Consider the following 27,754-nt stretch of genomic DNA (forward strand, 5'->3'; position numbering starts at 1 on the left):
AAATGAGAGAATAACCTACAATGAGTAGCAGAAAAGGATAAATGATGTAGGATGCAGGGCATTGAAAGATGGGCATGAGGCAGAGAAGAAAGATGACTCAGAGTAGTAGGATAATACCACTGTGTTTTTACCCAGTACTACCTGGGGTTAAATCACATACATTCTAGTGACAATTACTACTTCATAGCGCTATTGTAAGGACTAAATCAACAGTGCTTGTCACACACTAAGCGCCACTTATGTGTTCATTATTGTTTTTAGTAATATGAATGGCTGTTTTGAAGACAATATTCTTTTCACTACTGGGACTCACTAAATTCTCTTGCTTATCAAGCTACTGCTAATAATTATCCTACTGCTAACACTGCTCATAATAAACTTTTCCTTCAACAGAAGGTATATAGTGGGATGTAACAGAGAGCTATATACATTATGGGAATCTTAAAGAATATTAATATACTAATTTCAGACCTAGGTTGTCAAGGGAACTCCCCCAGTATATCTTTTTGTTTTGTTGTTGTTGCTATTTCTTGGGCCGCTCCCACGGCATATGGAGGTTCCCAGGCTAGGGGTCTAATCGGAGCTGTAGCCGCCGGCCTACGCCAGAGCCACAGCAACGCAGGATCCGAGCCGCGTCTGCAACCTACACCACAGCTCACGGCAACGCCGGATCGTTAACCCACTGAGCAAGGGCAGGGACCGAACCCGCAACCTCATGGTTCCTAGTCGGATTCGTTAACCACTGCGCCACGACGGGAACTCCCCCAGTATATCATTTTGATGTTTGAGCCTATGTGTTGAAAACATATGACTGTGCCTTGTACTCCTAACAGGTGGAACCGTTCTCAGCTTTCTAAGAGTCTGCCTCCCAGGTTATCATCCTCAATTTGGCTTGAATAAAATTCCCTTTTTCCCTTCCCTTCACTGTTAACTGAATTTTCGTCGACATTAGTTTATTTCTAAAGTGAGTAATCATTAAATCCTGCCAAGTTTTTTGACCACTATGAAATGCCTTCAATTATTTCAAGAGATGTCGGCTATTAGGAAATAATACCCACATCACTGCACCAGGTGATGAAGCTAATGACCCAGCACGTTTTGGGTAGGGTTAGAGGGAGGTGGGGCCCTTCCCGTGAAACCCACAAGCGTGGGAGGCCCGAATAGCAGCTTTCCAGGTCCAGTTTCGCCTTCGCCCCAGCAGTTCCTTGGCCCACAAGGCGACCTCAATGCTCAGCGCTGAGGGCCTGCCTTTCAAGGCCCGCAGCCCCCGCTGAGCCATAGCTCAGCTCTATCCTTCTCTTACGCGACTCCGAGACGCTTCATGTTGGAACCAACTAATTTTACCTTCTCTGAGCCGCACACTCGGCCTCCTATTTCTCCAGGTCTCCAACTATTATTTGTAATTCGGTTGTGCGCAGCTGGGTAAGTTATGCGCGTCCACGTTGTGCAGCGCTACCAGCCCGACACGAACCAGGTGAGCTCGGGCCGTGGCCCGGGGGTAGTTGGCGGATCTAAAGTCCGGCCGCGCCCGCCTTTCCGGTCGTGGCCGCGCAGGTCGGTCACGTGGCTGGAAGAGCGGCGGCGCGCGCGGCCTGGAGGGTCGGTGCTCGGTGAGCGCGCTAAGGAGACGGGGGGGAGGGGCGGCACGAGGCGGCGGGGGGTCCTGCTCCTGGAGCGGGATCGGGGCTCGCACAGCCTCCGAGGAGGCTGGGGAGGGTGCGCGGCCAGACCTCGGGGCGGGGCTTTGCAGATTCGGAAAAGCACAGCGGAGAGTGGGCGAGCTGGCAAACTGGCTCCTTTTTCGCCGAATGCTACTTTAGTGGCCTCATCTGATATTGCAGAAATAAGAAATAGGTTTGAAAGACTTTGTTTCTACCTCTTCTCCCCTCCTCCTCTATTATTTTTTTTCTACCAATTTTAAGCCTTAAAGCTATAGCGCACAAAATGCCGTGTGGTGTCCTGGATTAGAACCTGGAACGGAAAAAACGGTATCAGTAAAAAAAACTGGGGAAATCCTGATAAAATATGTGGTTTGGTTAAGTGCGTGTATCAATGTTAATTTTTTATTTTTGATAAATGTACCCTAATGTTGCACTACAGGAATTTGGGTCGGGGGTATACAGGAGTTCACTGTACTATCTTTGCGACTTACTGTAAATCTAAAGTTATTTTAATATAAAAGTTGAAACGAAATCCTACAGCGATATGTAGCAGGCCAGTGTTTACAGAAAAGAATGGGCTGAAATTAGTTCCTTTTTACCAAGCCTGACAGGAATTAGGTGTCTGTTTGATCAACTTGTTTGCTAAGGAAAGGGTTGGCCAGCTAGTGGGTGTGGATGCTTCTAGTTCAAGTTTTCTGGGCAGGAATCTCTTCTCTTTCAAGTTCATCCATCAGATGTCTTTGAAACACCTGCTGTGCACAGTCATTGAGACACATGTATTACCTGCACTAGGGGTGTGTACAATAAAAACACAAGTCAGGTAGGAAGTAAGGACTATGAGAAGGGTACAACACAGGAGTTTCCGCTGGAGCGAAACGGGATCAGTGGTGTCTTGGGAGCACTAGGACGCAGGTTTGCTCCCTGGCCCAGCACAGTGGGTTAAGGATCTGGTGTTGCACCTGTGGCTCAGATCTGATCCCTGGCCCTGGGAACTCCATTTGCCCATGGAGCAGCCATAAGGTATGACACAGAGCTAGGAGGGTTCAAAGGTACGAGAAAGCACTGCTGGTCCAGGAGAGTTTGTCATGAACTGAGGGAGGCCTGAGAGAAGAAAGCCATTCCAGAGTGGCTCCAGCAGAGGCTTTAAGGACGCCAGGCAGAGGGCACCTGGGAGCAGGAACAATCCGAGTTACACGGAAGCACAGATCATGTGCAGGGAGTACGGCAGATGGCACAGGAAGTGAAAACTGGAGTTTCCTTACAGAAAACAAGGGTGACGCCTACTTTAATCATATGCCATGGGAGCTATGGAATGTTTTGGGGCAAGAGAGGGGTGTAAAAAGCCTCAGATTCCAAAATTTTGGCCCTGGGTGTTTTGGAGCATGGTTGATGGATTTGCAGAAAGAGAGGACTCTGGACGAGATCTGGGGGTGGGGTGGTTGGAAGGGTGATGCATTTACTTTTGAACAAGCTGTGCTTGAACAGCTAGAGTCATGTATTCAAGAGTATTTGGGATTGCATGCTAAACATCCGAGGAAGGGCTGGGAAGAGGAAAGGGAGCCAGAGCAAGCAGATAGGAAGCATTCAGGGATCCCTGTGGGATTGAGGGGTCAGCATGGACCAGGGCCCTGGACCTGGTTACTCAGCACTCTCACAGCTTCTGCAGAGGAGCAGCCTGAGGGATGAGACTAGACCTGGGATTTAGCCATTAGGAAAACACTTGTCGCTTTTCAAAGTTGTTTTAGTGGGAAAGTAGAAGACTGCTCACAGTAGTCTTTTCATCCAATGGCCTTTCCCAAGTGGGCCGGGAGCCAGAGATGTGGTTTCGAGTTCTGGCTCTCCCACTGCCTGTGTAATTCTGGGCAAGTCATGTATGCTTGGACTGGCATAGGAAGACACATGCCTTAGTAAAACCAAAGGGACCCTTGTATTCCTAGCAACACCAAATAGTTCATAGAGCCAGGGTGCCATGGGGCACACTTTGGAAAATGCTGATACAGAGCCAGAGTTTTAGGGCCTAAGGAACCAAAGATTTTTTTTTCTGTCTTTTTAGGGCTGCACCTGCAGCATATAGAAGTTCCCAGGATAGGGATCAAATCAGAGCTGCAGCTGCTGGCCTACACCACAGCCACAGCAACACCAGATCTAAGCTGACTGTGACCTACACTGCAGCTCACAGCAACACTGGATCCTTAACCCACTGAGCGGAACCAGGGATCCAACCCATGTCCTCACGGACACTCGTCAGGCTCATTACTGCTGAGCCACAATGGGAACTCCAAGAACCAAAGACTCTTAGCCAACCCCCTCACTTGACAAATGAAGAAACTAATACTTAAATTCCAAGTTACTGAACATTGATTTCAAGTATATTGATGGTACCCAAAATACCCCTGTAAAGTAGTTATGCTTAAACAGATTTTGGAGATTCAAAAACATGCTCTGAGAGGAGTTCCTGCTGTGGTGCAGGGGGATTGGTAGTGTCTCTGCGGCACCAGGATGCAGGTTTGATCCCTGGCCTGGCACAGGGTTAAAGGGTCTGGCTTTGCCACAGCTGCAGTGCAGGTCACAACTATGGCTCAGATCTGATCCTTTGCCTGGGAACTCCATATGCCACAGGATGGCGAAAGAAGAAAAAACAAACACATAAAAACAAAAAACAGGCTCTGAGAAGTTACATGAATTGCCCGGGATCTCAGAGTAGCAAGTGGTGGGGTGAGATTTGAACCCAGGCCTCCTGAGTCAGGGCTGTCTGTGTCACACATCCTGCTTCCTCCCTGGTTGTCAACCTTGAATCAAAGCAAAGGTTTAAAATGCATTTAAAACTAGTTGACTGGAATGTCAGTAACTTCATCTCTTTCCCCTTTCTTGAAAGAAATGTGTTGCAGAAGTCATTTAATTTGACTGCATTACTAGGAATATTAGGATGTAAAAGTCAGAGAGTACCTAGCCAACAGTTGCCAAAGTTACATTTGAAAAAATACTGGAGCATTAGACTATGTGAAAGCTCATTATGCTCAACTCTGTGAACAGTGGGAAGACAGACCCACAATGCCTGAATATATTCGACACATTGAAAAATACTCTTAGCTGCTCCTGTGATTGCTTACTCGTTCCTCTTACTGCTTTTTCCCTTTGCATTGACCAATTCCATTTTCTTCACTGCTGGCTGCCTGACCCTGACCTCACCCTTCTTCACAGTGGCAGGAAATTGCATTTATAAGCAGGAATCTGTACTAGAGGTAAAACACAGCTTCTTAGGGGTTGTTCTTTGATTTGAATCTGCACTAGAGGGAAAACACAGACTGTTAGGGGTTATTCCTTGATTCAGTAAGCAGTTTCCTATCTACCTTGACAGGTAAAATAGACAAACGTATTTATTTAATGAAGGAACTTATTCGTAAAGGAACCAAGATGATTTTATAAAAAATTGTGGGGAAAATGGGTCCAGTATACTGTGTCGAATTTTGCCAAAACCAGCTGTCTTAGCCTTTTACTCACAGTTCTGTTTGATGGCATAAAAAATAGAAACTTGGTTTATTTGGATGTTAATCTCATTGAAATTCTTCAAAAGATAGAAGGCAATGGCTAAGAGTCTTCACAGTGTCTCTGACATCAGGGGTCTAGATTCAGAATGTGCCTCTATCTCTTGTTAGCTATGTTACTTAAATTCTCTGTGCTTCAGTTTAATTGTCTAGACTTAAACGGTAGTAGTATTGTCTTGTAAAGTGTTTGTGAAGATTAACTAGAATAATCTAAGTAGAGCACTTAGAATAGTGCCTGGGACATAGAAAGCAAGCAACAAGTGCAGGCTGTTATTATATCATGTTTTTAAAATTGTTGCAAATTTAGGGCATCCAGTTTATTAATTTTCTTATCTAGGAGGGTACAACTGATTTGCATACTTCTTTTCCCCTAATCCAGTTAAAAGATCCCCTTTTTTTTCTGTGTTTAAAAACTTTTAATATCCTACTATTGGTGTGCAATGTACACATAATAAAATGTACCTTTGGAAGTATATAATTTGATGAGTTTTGACAAACCACCATTCCAGTCAAGATATGAGACCCTTTCATCACCCAAGAAAAGCTCCCTCATGCCCTTTGGTGGCAGCCTTAACCTACATGCCTACTGATCTGCTGTCTGTCGTGTTTGCTCGGATTTCCTATTGTACATGGTTCTTCTGTCAGCATAATGTAAGATTTATCCATGTTACTGCATGTATCAGACATTTATTATTTATTCTTGAATGTATTCTGTTGTATGGATATGCCACAATTTGTCGCTTTTCTTGTCGATGGACATTTGGATTGTTTTCAGATTTTTGCCTAATTTGAATACGACTATGAACATTCATGCACACATCTTTTTTTTTTTTTTTTTGTCTTTCTACCTTTTCTAGGACTGCTCCTGTAGCATATGGAGTTTCCCAGGCAAGGGGTCTAATCGGAGCTGTAGCCACCGGTCTACACCAGAGCCACAGCAATTCGGGATCCGAGCCACATCTGCTACCTACACCACAGCTCACAGCAACGCGGGAATGTTAACCCACTGAGCAAGGCCAGGGATCGAACCCGCAACCTCATGGTTCCTAGTCAGATTCGTTAACCACTGCACCACAAGGGGAACTCCATGCACACATCTTTTTGTGTGTGTCTTTTTAGGGCCACACCTGCGGCATATAGAGGTTCCCAGGCTAGGGGTTGAATCCGAGCTGTAGCTACCGGCCTACACCACAGCCCAGCAATGCCAGATCCTTAACCCACTGAACAAGGCCAGGGATCAAACCGACGTCCTCATGGATACCAGATGGGTTCGTTAACCACTGAGCCATGATAGGAACTCCATTCATGCACACATCTTTGTATGAAGATGAGTTCATTTCTCTTGGGTAAATACTAAGAATGCAAACGCTGGATCGCTTGTTTGACAGAAACTGTCAGACTTTTTCAGAGTGGTTATGCCATTTTATATTCCTACCAGAAGTGTCTGTGGTTGGGAGTTCCCGTCGTGGCGCAGTGGTTAACGAATCCTACTAGGAACCATAAGGTTGTGGATTCGATCCCTGTCCTCACTCAGTGGGTTAAGGATCCAGGGTTGCCGTGAGCTGTGGTGTAGGTTGCAGACGAGGCTCGGATCCCGAGTTACTGTGGCTCTGGCATAGGCTAGTGGCTAATTCGACCCCTAGTCTGGGAACCTCCGTATGCCACAGGAGCGGCCCAAGAAAGAGCCAAAAGACCAAAAAAAAAAAGAAGTGTCTGTGGTTGTCCACATCCATCCCACAGCTGGAATTGGCAGTTGTATGTGGTGGAATCTCTTTGTAGTTTAAATCTATCATTCCCTGATGACGTTTGATGTTGAGCCTCTTTACATCTATGTGTCTTCTTTTATGATATATCTACTCAAATATTTTTTTTTTGACCATGCCTGCAGCATGTGGAAGTTTCTGGGCTAGGGATTGAACCTTCACCATAGCAGCAGCCCTCGCCACAGCAGTGACAATACTGAATCCTTAACCCATGGAGCCACCAGAGAACTCCTATTTTTAGTTTTTTAAGGAAGCTCTATACTGTTCTCCACAGTGGCTGTACCAATTATATTCCCACCAACAGTGTAAGAGGGTTCCCTTTTCTGCACACTCTCCAGTATTTATTATTTGTAGACTTTTTTTTCTTTTTTCTTTTTTTTCTTTTTAGTGCCACACCTGTGGCATGTGGAAGTTCCCAGGTTAGGAGTTGAATTGGAGTTGTAGCTGCCGGCCACAGCAGCAATGCAGGATCTGAGCTGCATCTGCAGCCTACACGGCACCTCATGGCAGTGACAAATCCTTAACCCACTAAGGACCAGGGATCAAACTTAAATGGAACCTACATCCTCTTGGATACTAGTCAGGTTCTTAATCCACTGAGCCACAATGGGAACTCCTTATTTGTAGACTTTTAATGATGGCCCTTCTGACTGGTGTGAAGTGATACCTCATTGTAGTTTCAGTCTGCGTTTCTCTAATAATAGTGATATTGAGCTTCTTTTCATGTGCCTTTTGACCATCTCCATGTCTTCTCTGGAGAAATGTTTAGATCTTCTGCCCATTTTTTGGTTTGTTGTTGTTGTTGGTTTGCATGAGCTGTTTGTGTATTTTGGTGATTAGTCTCTTGTTGGTTGCATCAGTTAAAAAAAATTCTTTTTTTTTTTTAGGGCCCCACCTGCAGCATATGGAAGTTCCCAGGCTAGGGGTCCAATCAGAGCTGCAGCTTCTGGCCTGTGCTACAGACACAGCAACACCAGATCTGAGCCGCATCCTTGACCTACACTGAATGCCAGATCCTTAACCCACTGAGTGAAGCCAGGGATCGAACCCACCTCCTTGTGGTACGAGTCCGGTTCTTAACCTGCTGAGCCTCAATGGGAACTCCTATAAACATTTTTTAAGGGCCTTTGTTTTATTTTATTTTTTTAATTTTAATTTTTTCCTTTTTTTGGCCGCCCCGTGGCATATGGACTTCCGAGCCAGGAATCAGATCAGAGCTACAGTTGTGGCCTAAACCACTGCTGTGGCAACGCCACATCCTTAGCCTACTGTGCCAGACCGGGGATTGAACCTGCGTCCCAGGGCTCCCAAGACTTCACTCATCCTGTTGTGCCACAGCAGGAACTCCTATCTTTGTGTGTATATACTGAAAATGAAATTAAAAGAGAGAGAGGCGTGGGGTTCCTAGGTGGCAACGTAGAGCCATGTTGTCACTGCTGTGGCTCTGGTTATAACTGTGACGTGAGTTTGATCCCTGCCCGGGAGCTTTTGCATGCTGTGGATGTGGCCAAAAAAAAAAAAACAAAACAAAAAAAAAAGGAAGAGAAAATGTACGATACCTTGACACTAAAAACTTCAGAAACCCTTTCAAATGTGAGAGAGTTATATGGCATCTATGTGTGATTTTAATAGTGGGAGACTTCAACAGAAATGCAAGACTGAAATTTCATTATTTTTGAAGATTCTGGTAAGCAAGTACATAAACAGTGAGATATTAGAAAGGATGTCAGATGTGTGTATTTTCCTTTAAAAAAAAAAAAAATGAGTCTTGGAGTTCCTGTCATGGCTTAGCGGAAACGAATCTGACTAGTATTCAGAGGACGCAGGTTTGATCCCTGGCCTCACTCAGTGGGTTAAGGATCTGGCATTGCCGTGAACTGTGGTGTAGGTTGCAGATGCAGCTAGAATCCTGGGTTGCTGTGGCTGTGGCGTAGGCCAGCAGCTGCAGCTCCAATTTGACCCCTAGCCTGGGAACCTCCATATGCCGCGGTTGTGGCCCTAAAAAGACAAAAAAAAAAAAAGTCTTGAGCTATTTCTAACCAACTTTAGCAAAACAGCTGTTTTGAAATGCTGGTGGTGAAAGTCCCTCATAACTGCACTTGTACTGGAGGGAAAGGCTGAGCATTTCAGGTGCTCTCCAGCCACCAAGGAGGCCACTGTCACAGGTAGGCACCCACAGTGGCCTCCACACATGGGAGGGCTTGGTGATTGGGATTTCTCTGTAGGGCATTTTTACCTGCAGTCCACTGCAGGTTATCCAGTATGAAGGCTCGCTGAGGTGACTGTTTTGTTTTCTGCCCTGGAGGCAAATATTTCAGTTTCTTTGTTTATTCATTCCTTCCTTTATTCATTCATAAAAGTATGTATTGGGAATTTCCTTGTGGCTCATTGAGTTAAGGATCCAGCATTGTTGCTGCAGTGGCTCAGGTAGCTACTATGGCCCTAGTTCCATCCCTGGCCCGGGAAATTCTGCATGATGGGGGCGCAGCCAAAAAAAAAAAGGCATATATTGGGCACTGATTATGTCTCAGATACTGTCTGGGCATCGGGCATGCAGTGTGACCCAGACAAAAAATCCCTACTTGTGGAGCTTGCATTCCACTTGGGGCCCTTGGGAGCAGGTTTGGACTCAGGCAGAGGAAATTTCCTGGTTGCCCTACAAGGAAGCATCACTAGGAAGCACTTGCCTGGTCGTGGTACCTTGAACTCAGGGCAGAGTCACCTTCTGCTTCCCTAGACTCTCTTTTGTACCACCTTCCCCCTTTCAGTGGTGTGCTCTGAAAAATACGAGGGATATGTTAGAAGGCCATAAGTGGAGTTCCTGTCGGGGCACAGCGGAAACGAATCCGACTAGGAACCATGAGGGTGTGGGTTCGATCCCTGGCCTCGCTCAGTGGGTTGAAGATCTGGCGTTGCCGTGGGCTGTGGTGTAGGTCGCAGACAAGGCTCAGATCTGGCGTGGCTGTGGCTGTGGCTGTGGTGTAGGCTGGCAGTTGTAGCTCCAACTTGACCCCTCCATATGCTGCAGGTTTGGCCCTAAAGAGCAAAAAAGAAAAAAGAAGGTCATAAGTGCCAAGGAGAAAAACCAAATAGAGAAGTGGGATAGGAAGGAGGAGTTGGCAGTTTGTGCAAGGTGCCAGGAAAGGTGATCCTGCAGGAAAGACCCCGGGGGCGAGGGAAACAGATTCTGGCTGGGGGAAGAGAGTTCCAGGCAGAGGAATGCTGCTTTGGGGCAGGAATGCCTGACACAGCCAAGAACACCCAGGAGGCCAGGGTGGCCAGCCCAGGTGATGGCATGGGGCAGAGATGAGGGTGGGCCTCTCACCATTGGAAGGGCTTTGGCTTCTGCACTGTATTGCAAAACAGTGGAGGGTTTTTTGTTTGTTTTCTCTTTCGGCCATCCTGTGGCCTATGGAGTTCCTGGTGAGACCTGGGGCATCGCCTGATGCATTAACCCATTAACGGGCTGGGGATCATATTGCAACCTGGTGCTGCAGAGACACCTCTGATCCTGTTGCACCACAGCAGGAACTTAGTGGAGGGTTTTGCACACAGGTGTGGCATGATTTGAGCAAGAAGGAGAGGGAGGGATGACGGGATGGGGGTGGGGGGAAGGGGGAGGAGGAAGGTCTTCCCTCCCACCTCCTGGTGTCTCCACAAACTCTCCTAATTGTGTCTGCACAGAAACAGAAAATGAACCAGGCAAAGCTGTAGGAACCCCGAGCGTAAGAACGTAAGAACCCCGAGTACCTGAAATGGATAAAGGGCCCTGAGAGACAGAGGAGGGATGGTCTTGGTCCTTGGAAGCTGGTTTTTCAGAGGCTTTTCTGAATTTTATACAGCTCTTAGTCTGGTGAAAACGGAACCTTTTCCTTTGTAAGCTTGTAGGCCAAGCATGTTTTGTTTCCTTGGCAAAAGCCAATCTTCTTATCCTGACCAGTAGATTACTGGATTCAGTAAAAGCCTCTCCCATTTCCTTGGAAATAAGGGGTTGGATCTTTTCTTACCTAAAAAAGTCCTGAAATATTAAATAGCTTGAGTTAAATTGCAATGGGCATGTTTATGCTTGTGTATCGCTGCCTGTGCCTGCATAATACAGAATCCCTGGCAAACTCAACTTTGATTATACTGATGCTTTTAAAAAATTTTTATTTTACACCAGAGTATAATTGGTTTACAATGTTGTATTAGTTTCAAGTGTACAGCAAAGTGATTCAGTTATGCCTATATTAATTCTTTTTCGTTCTTTCCTTTTTTTTTTTGGCTTTTTGCCTTTTCTTGGGCCACTCCTGTGGCATGTGGAGGTTCCCAGGCTAGGGGTCCAATCGGAGCTGTAGTCGCTGGCCTACCCCACAGCCACAGCAATGCCAGATCTGAGCCGCGTCTGCAACCCACACCACAGCTCACGGCAACGCCGGATCCTTAACCCACTGAGCAAGGCCAGGGATCGAACCTGCAACCTCATGGTTCCTAGTCGGATTCGTTAACCATTGTGCCATGACGGGAACTCCTATTCATTCTTTTTCTGATTCGTTTCCCATATAGGTTATCACAGAATACTGAGTAGGGTTCCCTGTGCTGTACACTAGGTCCTTGTCAATTATTTCATGTATAGTAGTGTGTATATATTAATCCCAAACTTGTCATTTATCTCTCCCCCCACCTTTCCCTCAGGTAACCCTAAGTTTGTTTTCTATGTCTATGAGTCTGTTTCTATTTTATGTATAAGTTAATTTATATCTTTTTTTTTTAGATTTCACATATAAATGACATCATATGAAATTTGTCCTTCTCTGACTTCCTTCACTTGGTATGATAATCTCTAGGTCCATCCATGTTGCTGCAAATGGCATTATTTCATTCTTTTTTATAGCTGAGTAATATCCCATTGTGTATATGTACCACATCTTCTTTATCCATTCCTCCGTTAATGGACATTTAGGTTGCTCCATGTCTTGGCTATTATATTGTGAGCCACACAGGAAGTCCATGTCTTGGCTATTATAAATAGTGCTGCAATGATCGTTGGGGGTGCATGTGTCTTTTCAAATTATGGTTTTCTCCAGATAGAGTAGAATTGCAGGATTATATGGTTAGCTCTGTTTCAGCTTATTAAGGAAGCACCATAGTAGCTGTACCAGTATACATTCCCACCAGTAGTATGGGAGGGTTTCCTTTTTCTTCACACCCTCTAGCATGTATTACTGGCAGACTTTTTGATGATGGCTATTCCGACCAGTGTAAGTCACTGTGGTTTAATGTGCATTTGTCTAATAATTAGTGATGGTGAGCATCTTTTCTTGTGCCTCTTGATCATCTGTATGTCTTCTTCAGAGGAATGCCTATTTAGATCTTCTGCCCATTTTTTAATTGGACTTTTTTTTTTTTAATTGAGCTGTATGAGCCATTTGTATATTTTGGATGTTAATCCCTTGTCAATTGCTTCATTTGCAAAGATTTTCTCCCATTCTGTGGATTGTCTTTTTGGTTTTTTAATGGTTTCCTTTGGTATGCAAAAGCCATTAAATTTAATTACATCACCTGTATTTTCGTTTTTATTTTTATCATTCTAGGAGGTGGATCCAAAAGATATTGCTATGATTTGTGTCAGAGAGTGTTTCCTATGTTTCCTCTAAGAGTTTTAGAGGGAGTTTCCATTGTGAAGCAGCAGAAATGAGTCTGACTAGTAATCATAAGTTTGCAGGTTCAATTCCTGGCCCTGCTTAGTGAGTTAAGGATCTGGTGTTTCCGTGAGCTGTGGTGTAGGTTACAGATGCAGCTCGGATTTGGCATTGTGGCTCTGGTGTAGGCCAGCTGCTATAGTTCTGATTTGACTCCTAGCCTGGGAACCTCCATATGTCATGGGTGTGGCCTAAAAAGCAAAAAAAAAAAAAAAAAAGAAATTAAATTAAAAAAAGAGAGTTTATAGTATCCAGTCTTATGTTTAGGTCTTTAATCCATTTTGACTTAATTTTTGTGTATGGGTTAAAGAGTGTTCTTATTTCATTCGTTCACTCTTAGCTGTCCAGTTTTCCCGGTACCATTTATTGAAGAGACTGTCTTTTTCTTCACTGTATACCTTGCCTGCTTTGACCATAGGTGTGCGGGTTCGTTTCTGGGCTTTGTATCCTATTTCATTGATGTATATTTCTGGGTTTTTTTGGTGCCGATACCATACTGTTTTGGTGCCTGTAGCTTTGTAGTATAGTCAGAAGTCAGGGAGCCTGATTCCTCCAGCTCTGCTTTTCTTTCTCAGGATTGCTTTGGCTATTTGGGGTCTTTTGTATTCCCATATAAATTTTAAAAAATTTTGTTCCCGTTCTGTGAAAAATGCCATTGGTAAACTGATAGGGATTGCACTGAATGTAGATTGCCTTGGGTGGTATAGTCATTTTGACAGTATTTATTCTTCCAGTCTGAGAACATGGTTGTATCTACTGATGGCTTTTTAACTACTGTTTTTCTTAATTACAGAAAACCTGTTTATCCCTATGGTAAAGAAGGCACGTGGCTGATGAGCAGGGTAGTGAGGCCGCCGAGTAAGGCAGAGGAGCAGGCCTGGGAAACAGAGGACGATGACATGGCAGAAGGCGATTTAGGATATGGCCTCGGAAGAAGGCCCGGCGGCATTTATGAAGTGCAAGTTTCACATTTATTTACATCTAGAAAAAGTCAGCTGGAAAGAGCTTTAGTCCTCTCCCATTTTCAAGAAATGAGGAAGAAAGAAATGGTGCCATTTTTCAGTATTCCAAGCATAAGAACTTGCAAGAAACATATCCTGCAGGGTCCCGAATCCTGCATCACAGCCAACAAAGTAGCACTGGTAAGAATGCCCAGTGTTCTCTTCTTTATTCTTCTCCTTTGTGTCACCCTTCCAACCCACAGAGATGGGTCGCCATCATGGATTTTATTTTCATTTTGCTGCATCTGTGGCATGTACAATTTCCAGAGTCAGGGATCAAATCCTTGCTGCAGAAGTGACAATGCTGGATCCTTAACCCACCGAGACACCAGAGAACTGGGTGGATTTTAGAAACTTATCTTTATTCAAGTTATTTTAGGGATGTCATAAAATTCCCAAAAGAAAATTAATTTACCATAACTAAAAATGGATTATTCTGTATCCTAAGGAGAGAATAAAATTCAGAATCCTATTGTGATAGAGTATTACAACTCCAAAGGGATTGGGAGCTGGTGGACAAGTCATAGCCTGCACAATGGCACAGCTCTTGTATGGCTGAATCTTTTGTAATCTGTGTTGTACAGCTCCCAACAAAGTGGAACAAACACAAATCCGAACAACACAAAAATAATTTAAGAAATGTGGTTTCAGGAGTTCCTGTTGTGGCTCAGTGGTTAACGAATCCGACGAGGAACCATGAGGTTGCGGGTTCAGTCCCTGGCCTTGCTCAGCGGATCAAGGATCCGGTGTTGCCATGGGCTGTGGTGTAGGTCACAGACACGGCTCAGATCTGGTGTTGCTGGGGCTGTGGTGTAGGCCGGCAACTACAGCTCTGAATAGACCCCTAGCCTGGGAACCTCCATATGCCACGGGAGCAGCCCTAGAAAAGGCAAAAAGACCAAATTAAAAAAAAAAAAGGTGGTTTCAAATTAAAAAACATGTTGAAGCTGGGGACTGATCTCTGTCCTTCAAAATCCTTCTTGAAAGTAGGATGAGGAGTTCCCATTGTGGCTCAGTGGTTAATGAATCTGACTAGGAACCATGAGGTTGCGGGTTCGATCCTTCGCCTTGCTCAGTGGGTTAAGGATCCATTGTTGCTGTGAGCTGTGGTGTAGGTCGCAGACGTGGCTCGGATCTGGCGTTGCTGTGGCTCTGGCGTAGGCTGGTGGCTACAGCTCCGATTCGACTCCTAGCCTGGGAACCTCCATATGCCGAGGGAGCGGCCCAAGAAATAGCAAAAAGACCAAAAAAAGAAAAAAAAAAAGAAAGAAAGGAAGTAGGATGGGAGTATCGATATATTTTTCTTCCAAGTCCTTATCATGCATTAGAGGATGGATACTGTCTTGCAAGCAAGATGTTGAAAACTGAGGCATTACGCTATATGCCTTTACAAAAACATAGGAAACCACTGGGAAAGAAACAAGATGTAAAAGTAATGGTATGAGCTCCTATTTGTTGGGTTATGGACTTTAGTCTTTTTATCAAAGTTGACTTGATCATAGGTAAAAAAATTGTATTAGTTTCTTCTTGGTAATGGGTAATTCCCAAATTGCCAGAAATTTAATGGTTTAAAACAACATAAGGAATTCCCATTGTCGCTCAGCCGGTTAAGAACCCAACATAGTGTCTGTGCGGATGTAGGTTCCATGTCTGGCCTCACTTGTGGGTTAAGGATACAGTGTTGCTGCAAGCTGCAGCGTAGGTGGCTGATGTGGCTTGGATCCGGATCTGGTGTGGTTGTGGCTGTGGCCATGGCCGGCAGCTGTAGCTCCAACTGGATCCCTAGCCCAGGAATTTCCTTGTGCCACAGGTGTGGCTGTAAAAAATCAGTCATGGAGTTCCCGTCGTGGCTCAGTGGTTAACGAATCCGACTAGGAACCATGAGGTTGCAGGTTGGATCCCTGGCCTTGCTCAGTGGGTTGAGGATCTGGCATTGCCCTGAGCTGTGGTGTAGGTCGCAGACACAGCTCGGATCCTGCATTGCTGTGGCTCTGGCGTAGGCTGGTGGCTACAGCTCTGATTAGATCCCTAGCATGAAAATGTCCATATGCCGCAGAAGTGGCCCTAGAAAAGGCAAAAAAAGACACACACACACACACACACACACACACAAACACACAAAAGAATAACTTTCTGCCTCCAGGTACCTAATTTAATTACACCGGCTAAGTCCCTTTTGCTGTTTATTCAGAAGTTCTGGGATGAAGAGGTGGATATTTTGGGGGCCATTATTTTGCTTCCCACAAGTATGAATAGAATAGAACTTATCATGGTCAACACCAGTGTCACTTTTGTCCCTCCTTGGAACTCTGAACCATCAGAGTGAAGACATGGCTTAGGTTTGCCCTTGGATACTGTCATGTTGATGGAAGTTCAGAAGAGCAAAGACAAAATCGGTGTGAGAACGTTTCAAGGTCCCTGAAAGTATTCTAAAATCACTTTGCCTCTTTTACTTACCCTCTTGCTGTCATTTACCATTTTGATGTTTTTCTATTGCCAGTGAGACCGCAATGAAAATGAAGTTCCTGGGAAGCCCAATTTAATATCCCAATTGATCACATTAAAGAGAGAATAACTGAAGTTACAGGAGACTTCTAGCAATTCTCCTTGGAAAGAAATTAAATTCAGGTTATTTCTTAGATATTCGTATCATGATGCTGATCACAAGCTTAAACCAAACACCAGAGTTTGTTTCACTACCAGCATTCATGTTTTTTTATATTGTGTTTGGGTGTGTTAATTAACCAATTCACTAATAGTGTTTTTTTTTTAGTCCTTTTTTAAAAGAGTCTTTTGATTCAAAAGTTTGTCTTTTCATTCTTGGAATATTTTAGGCTATTTTATCATCATTTGGTTTATTACAATTATTTTTTCTTTTCAATTTAGGGAAAGCCTGTATTTGATGTATTTGTCAGACAAATGTCCTATATTTAACTAGTTAAAGAAAATACCTGTTTTTTTTCCCTCCCTAATAGATTCGAATTCAGAGTTGTCAAATGTGGAATTAAGGCAACATCTTCATGACGCTTTAGAGGTAGGTACTCTGGCTAATACACATATTCTCATATGAACAAAGTCCACTGATAAGTTTCGTTTAAGAAGTACTAACATGGAGTTCCCGTTGTGGCACAGTGGTTAACGAACCTGACTAGGAACCATGAGGTGGTGGGTTCGATCCTTGGCCTCACTCAGTGGGTAAGGATCCGGCGCTGCTGTGAGCTGTGGTGTAGGTTGCAAATGCAGCTCGGATCCTGCATTGCTGTGGCTGTGGCATAGCCGGCAGCTGCAGCTCCTATTCAACCCCTAGCCTGGGAACCTCCACTGTGGGGGTTAAAAAAAAAAAAAATAGTATTAACATGGCATGGGAGGCAAATATTGGCTTTCCAGATGATCTCCATGAGCCACAGTATCAAGCTAATAGCTTCCAGCTGGCCTCCTCTGTGACTTGGCCTCCTCTTCTCTCAAGAAGACTATTTATATAAACATACTCTCCCCTTCTCCTTTCCCCCGAACTTCTCTAGTCTCCTCCTGGAGAAAAGAGTGATCACTCCCTTGCATCTGTCTTCTCTGTCTGTGTGGCTTGAAATAACCTGACAATTTTTTTCTCTCTTTTTTGGGCCAAACCTGCAGCATATGGAAGCTCCCAGACTAGGAGTCAAATGGGGGCTGCAGTTGCCAACCTACACCCCAGCTCACAGCAATGACGGATCCTTAACTCACTGAGTGAAGCCAGGGATCAGACCTACATTCTCATGGATACTAGTCGGATTCATTACCACTGAGCCACAACAGGAACTCCTTAACCTGAAAATGTAACTCCTTAAAGTCTGAGGACCAGAGGACCAGGAAGTACCCCATGTGGTCTGAGGAGGCCATCCCTCTGGCTGAGAGTAGGGGTCTCTGGGAGGGAGCCTGTCCTTTCCAGGAACGGGAAGCTCCTCTGAGTGTGCATGTGTGACTCTTCTGGTGAAAGCGACTCTCTTAGTGTCCTAGGGATACCCTGACAAACTGGTGCCTTAAAACCTCAGACTGAACTGACTCCCTCTCAGTTCTGGAGGCTAGGAGTCTGAAATCCAGGTGTGTAGGGGGTGGGGAGGGCAGGTTCGTTCCTTCTGACAGGTCTAGAGGAGAATCTTTTGCCTCTTTCTAGCTTTTGGTGGCTGCCCCTGACAGGCCTTGGCTCGTACCTGTGTCCCTCCAGTCCCTGCCTTCACCATCACAGGGCCTTCTCTCCCCTGTGTGGTGGTGTCCAGAGTTCCCTCGTCTTAGAAGGACACCAGGAGTTCCCATCGTGGCTCAGTGGTTAACGAATCCGACTAGGAACCATGAGGTTGTGGGTTCGATCCCTGCCCTTGCTCAGTGGGTTAAGGATCCGGCGTTGCCGTGAGCTTCGGTGTAGGTCACAGACATGGCTCAGATCCCGTGTTGCTGTGGCTCTGGCATAGGCCGGGGGCTACAGCTCCAATTGGAACCCTAGCCTGGGAACCTCCATATGCCGCGGGAGCGGCTCAAGAAATGGCAAAAAGACAAAAAGACAAAAAAAAAAAAGAAGAAGAAGAAGGACACCAGTCACGGGACTGAGGCCTACCCTAATCTAGTATGACCTTGATTACATCTGCAAAGGCCCTCTTTCCAAATAAAGTCACATTCAGGGTCCCAGGGTTCCAGACTTGAGCATTTCTTTTGGGAGAGACACAGTTCAACCCACAATGGCTACAGTATCTGTGTGGGTGATCATGTGTTTATTTTACGTGGTCTCAAGAATGTTCTCCAAATTATTAACTGTGTGGCCTAGATGAATGACAGCAGAAGATTGGGGCTTTTGGTCATAACTGGCACCTGACAGTGAGGGTCTCTGGTCTACTTAGAAAATCTGGAGGAATTTCCAGTCTCATCTGTACGATCAGAGCCCTTTGAGTCAAAGTGAATGTTGAGCTTAAATGTCAGCTGTCTAAATTGGGACTTCCCGTCGTGGCGCAGCAGAAACGAATCAACTAGGAACCATGAGGTTGTGGGTTTGATCCCTGGCCTCGCTCAGTGGGTTAAGGATCCAGCATTGCCGGGAGCTGTGGTGGAGGTTGCAGATGCAGCTCAGATCTGGTGTGGCTGTGGCGTAGGCCAGCGGCAGTAGCTTTGATTAGACCCCTAGCCTGGGAGCCTCCATATGCTGTGGCAGCGGGTGCGGCCCTGAAAAGACGAAAGACAAGAAAGAAAGAAACTGTCTAAATTGATCATTTGGGGTTACAGATCTTGCAGATAGGAAGGCTAATTGTCTTTTTTCTCCTCAGGAGGTAGAAATTTTGAAAACTGAACTTGAGGTATCTCAAAGACAACTTGAAGGTAAAGAAGCAGCATTGAAAATTCTTCAGAGCATGGTAAGAAGTTATTTTTAAACTTTCTTCAGGTACACATTCCAGTGATAAATAATATGGCTTAGCTTTTAATACAAAATCATTAGTGCTTATATAGTTTTTTCTCCTGTCCTTTTTTTTTTTCTTTATTTTTTTTAAGGGGCCGCGCCCGTGGTATATGGAGGATCCCCAGGCTAGGGGTCAGATCGGAGCTGCATCTGTAAGCCTATATACCACAGCTCATGGCAATGCCAGATCCGTAACCCACTGAGCAAGGCCAGGGATCAAACCCACAGCCTCACAGATACTAGTTGGGTTCGTTACACTGAGCCACGATGTGAACTCCTGAGTTATAGATTTTTATTTTTATTTTTGTCTTTTTAGGGCCACACTGGCAGCATATGGAGGTTCCCAGGCTAGGGGTCAAATCCGAACTGCAGCTGCCAGCCTATATCACAGCCACAGCAATGCAGGATCCGAGCCACATCTGCAACCTACACCACAGCTCACAGCAGTGCTGAATCCTTAACCCACTGAGCGAGGCCAGGGATCAAACCTGTGTCCTCATGGATGCTAGTCAAGGTTCGTTAACCACTGAGCCATGATGGGAACTCTTGAGCTATAGATATTTAAAACAGTTTTATTAAGGTATAACTTACATGACATGAATTTTATTTAATTTAATTAATTAATTTATTTATTTTTTGTCTTTTTGCCATTTCTAGGGCTGCTCTCGCGGCATATGGAGGTTCCCAGGCTAGGGGGTCGAATCGGAGCTGCAGCCACCGGCCTACACCAGAGCCACAGCAACTTGGGATCCAAGCCTCATCTGGGACCTACACCACAGCTCACAGCAACGCCGGATCCTTAACCCACTGAGCAAGGCCAGGGATCAAACCCACAACCTCATGGTTCCTAGTCGGATTGTTAACCACTGAGCCACAATGGGAACTCCCATGTCCTGAATTTTAATCATTTAAGGCATAAAGTTTATTTTTACTAAACTTAGAGTTGCATAACCATCACCACAATCTAATTTAGAACCTTTCCATCGCCCCCCAAAAGGAACTTGTTACCCGTTTGCAGTTATTCCCATTCCTGTCCTCAATCCCAACAACCACTAATCTACTTCCTGTTTTATATATTTGCCTATTCTATTTCATAAGTAGAATCATGCACTATGTGTCTAGATTCTTTAGACTCTGGATTCTTTTAGTTAGCATGCTTTTGAGGTTCATGCATGCTGTAGCATGTATGATTGCTTTCTTCTTCTTCTTCTTTTTTTTTTTTTTCATTTTTGGCCACTCCCAACGCATAGGGAAGTTCCTGGGTCAGGGATCAAATCTGAGCCACAGCTGCAGCCATGTGGGATCCTTAACCCACGCTGCTGGACTAGGGATCAAACCTGTGCTGCCACAGGGACAGCACCAGATCCTTAACCTGAATTCTAGTGCTTTCTTCCTTTTTTTTTTACCAAATAATATTCAATTGTATAAATATACTACATTTTGTTTATCCATTTACCAGTTGATAGGCCTTTAAGTTGTTTTTATTTCTTGGCTATTATGAATAATAACTGCTGTGAACATTCCTGTATAAATCTTTGTGTGAGAAATCCATTCATTCATTTGCACATGCATTGGGAAAGAACCAAACCAAAAATCTTCTGACATTGAGCTGTCAAACTCTCTACAAAAGTCAATCTCTGTGGAAATTCTCGTCCCAAGGTAATTTTCTATTGTCTTAAAGTAAACGTGTGGGAGTTCCTTGTGGCTCAGCAGGTTACCGGTCCGACTAGTACCCATGAGGATGTGGGTTCGATCCCTGGCCTTGCTCAGCGGGTTAAGGATCCACTGCTGTGTGTGATTGTGGAGTAGGTTGCAGATGCAGCTTGGATTCTGTGTTGCTATGGTGTAGGCCAGCAGCTGCAGCTGTGATTTGACCCCTAGTCTGGGAACTTTCATATGCCACAGGTGCAATCCAAGAAGGACACACACACACACACACACAAATGTGAACCTCACCTTGTATGTGGGAGTGAATTAGAAGTGTGACTTATACTGGAGTTCCTATCATGGCGCAGTGGTTAACAAATCCAACTAGGAACCATGAGGTTGCGGGTTCGATCCCTGGCCTTGCTCAGTGGGTTAAGGATCTGGCGTTGCCATGAGCTGTGTGTTGTAGGTTGCAGACTCGGCTTGGATCCTGTGTTGCTGTGGCTGTGGTGTAGGCCGGGGCTACAGCTCCAATTAGACCCCTAGCCTGGGAACCTCCATATGCTGCGGGAGAAGCCCTAGAAAAGGCAAAAAGACAAAAAAAAAGAAATGTAACTTATACTGGAGTTCCGATTCAGCTGAAGCTGCAGCTCCCAGCTCTGATTCAACCACTAGCTTGGGAACTTCCATATGCCGTGGGTGCAGCCCTAAAAAGCAAAAAAAAAAAGAAAAAAAAAGAAAGAAAGAAAAGAAATTTAACTTATATTGACATGCTCTTTCTTTTTCTTAGGCAATATTTGACAAAGCCACAAGTCATACCCAGGCAGTGCTTCAAAAAACTGTGGAACAAAAGAAATCTTTGGAGAAGGTATTTGCCATTTTTAGTGTGGACTTGTTTGATCCAGTAAGTTTCAAGTAGAATTCCCTTAAAAATCACCACGCCAACAGATATGTCATTTGTGCCTACCGTCTGTTAGACGTGCTTCAATGTTATACAGTCCCCTCCCTTTTGGAGCTCATAATCCAAAACAGATTGTCACATCGGCAAAGCTTGCCAAATCGACACTTCCTATTTTTCTTCTTTTCCTATTTTTTTTTCTCTGCTTGCCCAGCAGAGCCTGCCTCTTTCTGACATCTCATTTTCACCCTGGTCTCATTCTGCACCTGTTGTACCCTCCCTTGATGGGAATGTCCTGGGCTTAGATTTTCCAGGAATGTATTTTGGGGCCTGCATGAATTGAGGGTGATGAGAAATCTAGGTTCATGCCAGCAAATTTTGAAGCTTTAAATTTTTTCCTATAATAGGTAAGCTTCAACAAAGCCTTTTTGAGTACTAGAGAGGCATGTTACATGTGTTTACAAATATCAAAGACTCTTTTAGAGCAATAGTTTTTTTTTTTCTTTTGCACCTATTTATGTGAAATGATTAAATGATTTATTTCAGATATTCCTATGTCCTGAAATGATTTATTTACAGTAATTTTCCATGGAAGTGCTATTTTCTTTCTATAGGAAATAAATGCCTTGCAGTGGGAAATAGAATTTGATCAGAATAGATTTAAAAATATAGAGGAATCTTGGATCCAAAAATATGACAGGTTTGTATGTTATTATTACATACTTTTTCTTTTGTTATCTTTTTAGGGCCACACCCACAGCATATAGAGGTTCCCTGGCTAGGAGTCCAATCGGAACTGTAGCCGCCAGCCTATGCCAGGGCCACAGCAACTCGGGATCAGAGCCGTATCTGTGACCTACACCACAGCTCACGGCAACACCAGATCCTTAACCCACTGAGCGAGGCCAGGGATCGAACCCACATCCTCATGGATGCTAGTCAGGTTTATTAATCGCTGAGCCACGAGGGGAATGCCATTACATAATTTCTCTTTGGAACTCTTTAAAATGTGTGTAATTGAAGGAGTTCCACTAGGACCCAGTGTTGTCAGGCTGTGGCTTGGGTCATTGCTGAAGCCTGAGTTTGATCCTTGGCCCACAATGCTGCACATGTGGCCAAAAAAAAGGGTAAATGCACATGTAGATTTATTTGATGTTGCCAAATTCCACCATATAAGACTTGTACCAGTTTGCAGTCCTACCAGTAATGCATGAGAGGGCTGGTTTCTGTAGCCTAAGCAAGAGAATATGTCAGATGTTTTAGTTTTTGCCAGTGGGACAAGGTTGTTTACCTAGTTTGATTGTTTTGTATTTTGTTTTGGCTGCACAGAATCCAGAAAATTTTGTTTCAAGAGCTTACCTCTTAAGATGCTCTTCGACTAGACTAGGCAGAGCTATCAAAGGATGCTTTAATTGTGAGGTCTGCGTAAAAGTAGTTAACCAGATGGCAAAATTAATGCGTTTGACTGAGTAGATTGTTTTTATTCCATTTACTTATTTATTTGCTTTTTAGAGCTGTGCCCACAGCATATGAAGTTCCCAGGCTAGGGGTCGAATTGGAGCTACAGCTGCCGGCCTACACCACAGCCAGAGCAACACGGGATCTGAGCTGCATCTGAGACCTACACGACAGCCTGAGGCAACTCCAGGTCCTTTAACCCACTGATCGAGGCCAGGGGTCGAACCTGCATCCTCATGGATTAGCATTGTTGGATTCATTCCCACTGTGCCACAAGGGAAACTCCCAAACTGAGTAGGTTGTTGTTTTTTGTTTGTTTGTTTTGTCTTTTTGCCTTTTCTAAGGCCACTCCTGTGGCATATGGAGGTTCCCAGGCTAGGGGCCTAATCGGAGCTGTAGCTGCCAGCCTACACCAGAGCCACAGCAACTTGGGATCCGAGCCGCGTCTGCAACCTACACCAAAGCTCACAGCAACGCCGGATCCTTAACCCACTGAGCAAGGCCAGGGATCGAACCCGCAACCTCATGGTTCCTAGTTGGATTCGTTAACCACTGCGCCACGATGGGAACTCCCTGAGTAGGTTGTTTTTAAAATTATATTTATAAATTAGTTTGCATGCACCTAGTAAAATGTCTGTGAGCATCTGAATTGTCTTCATGACTATAGTTATTCATAATTTAGTCTGAAAATCACTAAGACTTCCTAGAGTCTTAGGAAGAGGTTACTCTAACAAAGGTGCTTTAGACACCGCTTGAGAAACTGTTTTCACGTTTTATTTATTTTTCAGGCAATTCATGGAAAAGGGATGCCTTAGATTTATATTTGTATTTTTTAGGTACAGTTGACATTAGCATTACATTAGTCTGGTATATAACACAATGACTCAACACTTGTATGTACTGCAAAATGTTCACCACAATTAAGTCCAGTCCACACCCATCACCATACATGGTTACAGAATTGTTTTTCTTTTTTTCTTTTTTTTTTGTCTTTTTCGGGCCGCACCAGCTACACCAGAGCCACAGCAACTTGGGATCCGAGCCGCGTCTGCAACCTACACCACAGCTCACGGCAACGCCAGATCTTCAACCCACTGAGCGAGGCCAGGGATGGAACCTGCAACCTCATGGTTCCTAGTCGGATTTGTTTCCGCTGCGCCACGACGGGAACTCCAAGAATTGTTTCTCTTGTGATTAGAACATTTCTTTTTTTTTTTCTTGCTTTTATTTATTTTTTTCTTTTATTTTCCCACTGTACAGCAAGGGGAACAAGTTATCATTACATGTATACATTTTTCCCCCACCCTTTGTTCTGTGCAACATGAGTATCTAGACATAGTTCTCAATGCTACTCAGCAGGATCTCCTTGTAAATCTGTTCTCAATTGTGTCTGATAACGAGAATATTTCAATTTTACTTGAGAAACTAACTTTATGACTACTGTTTTAATAATCTGAGGCCCATCCTGAGCACAGCATTGAACATTCCCCACAAATATCACAAAATCCACAAAATAGCCTCTTGGGTATTTAATTTAAAGTTACAAATTAGACCCGATGCTCTGGCCACTATTTTTAATTCCAAAAAAATTTTAAGCCTCTGATATTGAGCACTTTAAGAACTCTTGTAAGTGAAATTCTAGCTTTTATTCAATAGATAAAGCCCCCTATGTATCTTTTGTTAAAACTGAGGTGTAATTGACATACAGTATTGTATTAGTTTCAGGTGTTCAGTATAATAACTTGATATTTGTGTATATTACAAAATGATCATGATCACATAATATTCCAGTTAACATTCATCACCATATATTGCTACAATTTTTTCCTTATGAGAACTTTTAAGATCTGTTCTCTTAGCAACTTTCAGATAGTGTACAATAGTTGTTAACTGTGGAGTTCCCATGGTGGCACAGTGGTTAACCCACTGGTAACCATGAGGACATGAATTTGATCCCTGGCCCCACTCAGTGAGTTAAGGATACGGCATTGCTGTGAGCTGTGGTGTAGGTCGCAGATGCAGCTCCAATTCGATCCCCAGCCTAGGAACCTCCATGTGCCACGGGTGTGGCCCTAAAAAGACAAAATAATAATAATGTTAACTATAATCTCCATGCCGTATATTACACCCCCAAGATTTATTTTGTCTGCAAATTTGTACTTCCTATATATCTTTTATTGCAAGTTTTGGCCTAAGCATAGAGTTGATGTTCAAATGGTTATTGAAATTTTAGTAAAGAGAACAAGTGTTCAAAATAGATGCCTAGACATATTTTTGGTCCTAATTCTTTCTCAGCTAAGTATACAGAAGGGTTAAGAGTAAGTTCTGGAGGAGTTCCCATCATAGCACAGCGGAAATGAATCTGACTAGGAACCATGAGATTGCGGGTTTGATACCTGGCCTCGGTCAGTGAGTTAAGGGTCCGCCGTTGCCGCAAGCTGTGGGGGAGGGAGGTCACAGGTGCGGCTCAGATCTGGTGTTGCTGTGGCTGTGGCATAGGCCAGCAGCTGTAGCTCCGGATTGGACCTCTAGCCTGGGAACCTCCATATGCCACGGGTGTGGTCCTAAAAAGCAAAAAAAATAAAATAAATAATAATAATAATAATAATAATACTAAATAAAATTTTAGGAGATCCCTGGTGGCTCATTAGGTTAAGGATCCAGCATTGACACTACTATAGCTCTGATTAAACTGTTCTTATTTTATAACATTTATAAATTGTAGACTGAAGTAGGAAATCATGGGATAAAAATATTCAACTACAAAGTGTTAATGTTTTAGTTATTTGGAGGGTACTTTCTTCCAGGCTAAACTGTGAAAATGCAGTCCTCAAGGAAACTTTAAAATTGAAAACAGAAGAAATTAAAATGCTCAAGTCTGAAAATGCAAGTAAGTGAAGCGTTGTTTTTGATAATTCCTTAAAAATATTATGAGAGGAGTTCCCGTCATGGCGCAGTGGTTAACGAACCCGACTAGGAACCATGAGGTTGCGGGTTCGATCCCTGGCCTTGCTCAGTGGGTTAACGATCCGGCATTGCTGTGAGCTGTGGTGTAGGTTGCAGACGTGGCTCGGATCCCGCGTTGCTGTGGCTCTGGCGTAGGCTGGTGGCTACAGCTCCAATTCGACCCCTAGCCTGGGAACCTCCATATGCTGCGAGAGCAGCCCAAGAAAATGGCAAAAAGACAAAATAAATAAATAAATTAAATAAAATAAAAATATGTGAGTTCCCTGTTGGCTTAGTGGGTCAAGGATCCAGTGTTGTCACTGCTGTGGCTCAGGATCCTGCTGTGGTACAGTCAGTCCCTGGCCTAGGAGCTTCCACATGCCATGGGTGCAGCCAAAAAAAAAAAAAAAAAGTTCAAAGATCAGTTTTATGTAGAATGTCCTATGTTAAGAACATACATATCAATAGACAAAGTGCTCATATTTTGAAGTAATATATTTTAAGGGTAAACAGGAAAAGAAATGCATCAGTTAGGTTGGTTTTTTTTAATGGCTGCACCCATGGCTTATGGAAGTTCTCAGGCCAGGCATTGACTCTAAGCCATTGAAACCTATGCCACAGCAGCAGCAATGCCAGATCCTTTAATCCACAGCGCCAGACTGGGGATAGAACCCAAACCTCTACAGCAACCTGATCTGTTGCAGTTGGATTTTAACCTACTGTGCTACAGTGGGAACTCCAATTAGGTTTTGTTTTAGTTTTAGTTTTTTAGGGCTGCATCTGCAGCATATGAAAGTTCCCCAGCTAGGGGGTGAATTAGAGTTGCAGCTGCTGGCCTACACCACAGCCACAGCAACACTAGATCCAAGCTGCATCTGCAACCTACACCACAGCTCAAGGCTACTCCAGATCCTAACCCACTGAGCAGGGCCAGAGATTGAACCCAAGTGCTCATGGATACTAGTTGGGTTTGTTACCACTGAGCCACAATGGGAACTCCTCCAATTAGGTTTTTAATTAAAAAAAAAAAAAAAAAAACTTGAGGTGACATTCACATAACATAAAATTAACCACTTAAACAATTTATAACATTTACAGTGTTGTACAAACATCTAGTTCTAAAACAGTTCCGTCACTCCAAAATAAAACCTCATATTCCTTAAGCAATTTCTCCCGAATCTGTCTTTAGTTTTTTATACTCAGTGTAAAAATGGTAGAATCCATTATTTTGAAGAGCCTGAATGTGAGTATGTTTTATTGGGACACTAATAGGAAAAGTATAAACCTGTATAGTTGTTCAACTTTTATTTTTTTCTCATAAAGTATCTTTTGTGGCTTTATCAGTAAATGAAAGAATTTTAAGATGGTGCTAATAACCACTATCCCTGCCCTTTTCTCCCTACCCTTCTGCTTTTCAACAGGAGAGGAAAAGTTACTGGGGTTTTTTGTTGTTGTTCTCCAGTAAATAGCAGGACCCCTCTTATTCTAAACATTTGGGTTTGAGAGTCTCTTGTGAAAACTGTCAACAGAAAAGGCTGATGAGTTTGGAGAGCTGGTACATTTGACGTTAATACGATATATGAGATCTCCTCATCTCACTATCTAGTGTGAATCCATTAGCCTTTGTATATTCTCTTTTTGGAAATTCCATAAATTTTCTTTGAGGAAAGAAGACCAGACTTTGCCTGCAAAGTTAAGATCCTTCCACATTAAAAATAACATTTTATTTAGGGTT

General features: G+C 43.9%; 1 protein-coding gene across 1 annotated transcript in view; it reads left to right on the plus strand.

Moving 5' to 3' along the window:
* Window positions 1-1,554: 1,554 nt before the first annotated feature.
* CCDC125 (coiled-coil domain containing 125) overlaps window positions 1,555-27,754 on the plus strand; it is a 35,474-nt gene continuing 9,274 nt past the window's right edge. Inside the window, 8 exon segments of the mRNA XM_047796111.1 lie at window positions 1,555-1,610; window positions 13,444-13,637; window positions 13,640-13,792; window positions 16,627-16,685; window positions 18,940-19,026; window positions 21,508-21,585; window positions 22,230-22,315; window positions 25,881-25,963. Coding sequence (XP_047652067.1) covers window positions 13,484-13,637; window positions 13,640-13,792; window positions 16,627-16,685; window positions 18,940-19,026; window positions 21,508-21,585; window positions 22,230-22,315; window positions 25,881-25,963 — 700 coding nt within the window. The 5' untranslated portion in view covers window positions 1,555-1,610; window positions 13,444-13,483.

This window comes from Phacochoerus africanus, chromosome 1, assembly GCF_016906955.1.
Source record: "Phacochoerus africanus isolate WHEZ1 chromosome 1, ROS_Pafr_v1, whole genome shotgun sequence".
Lineage (NCBI taxonomy): Eukaryota > Metazoa > Chordata > Mammalia > Artiodactyla > Suidae > Phacochoerus > Phacochoerus africanus.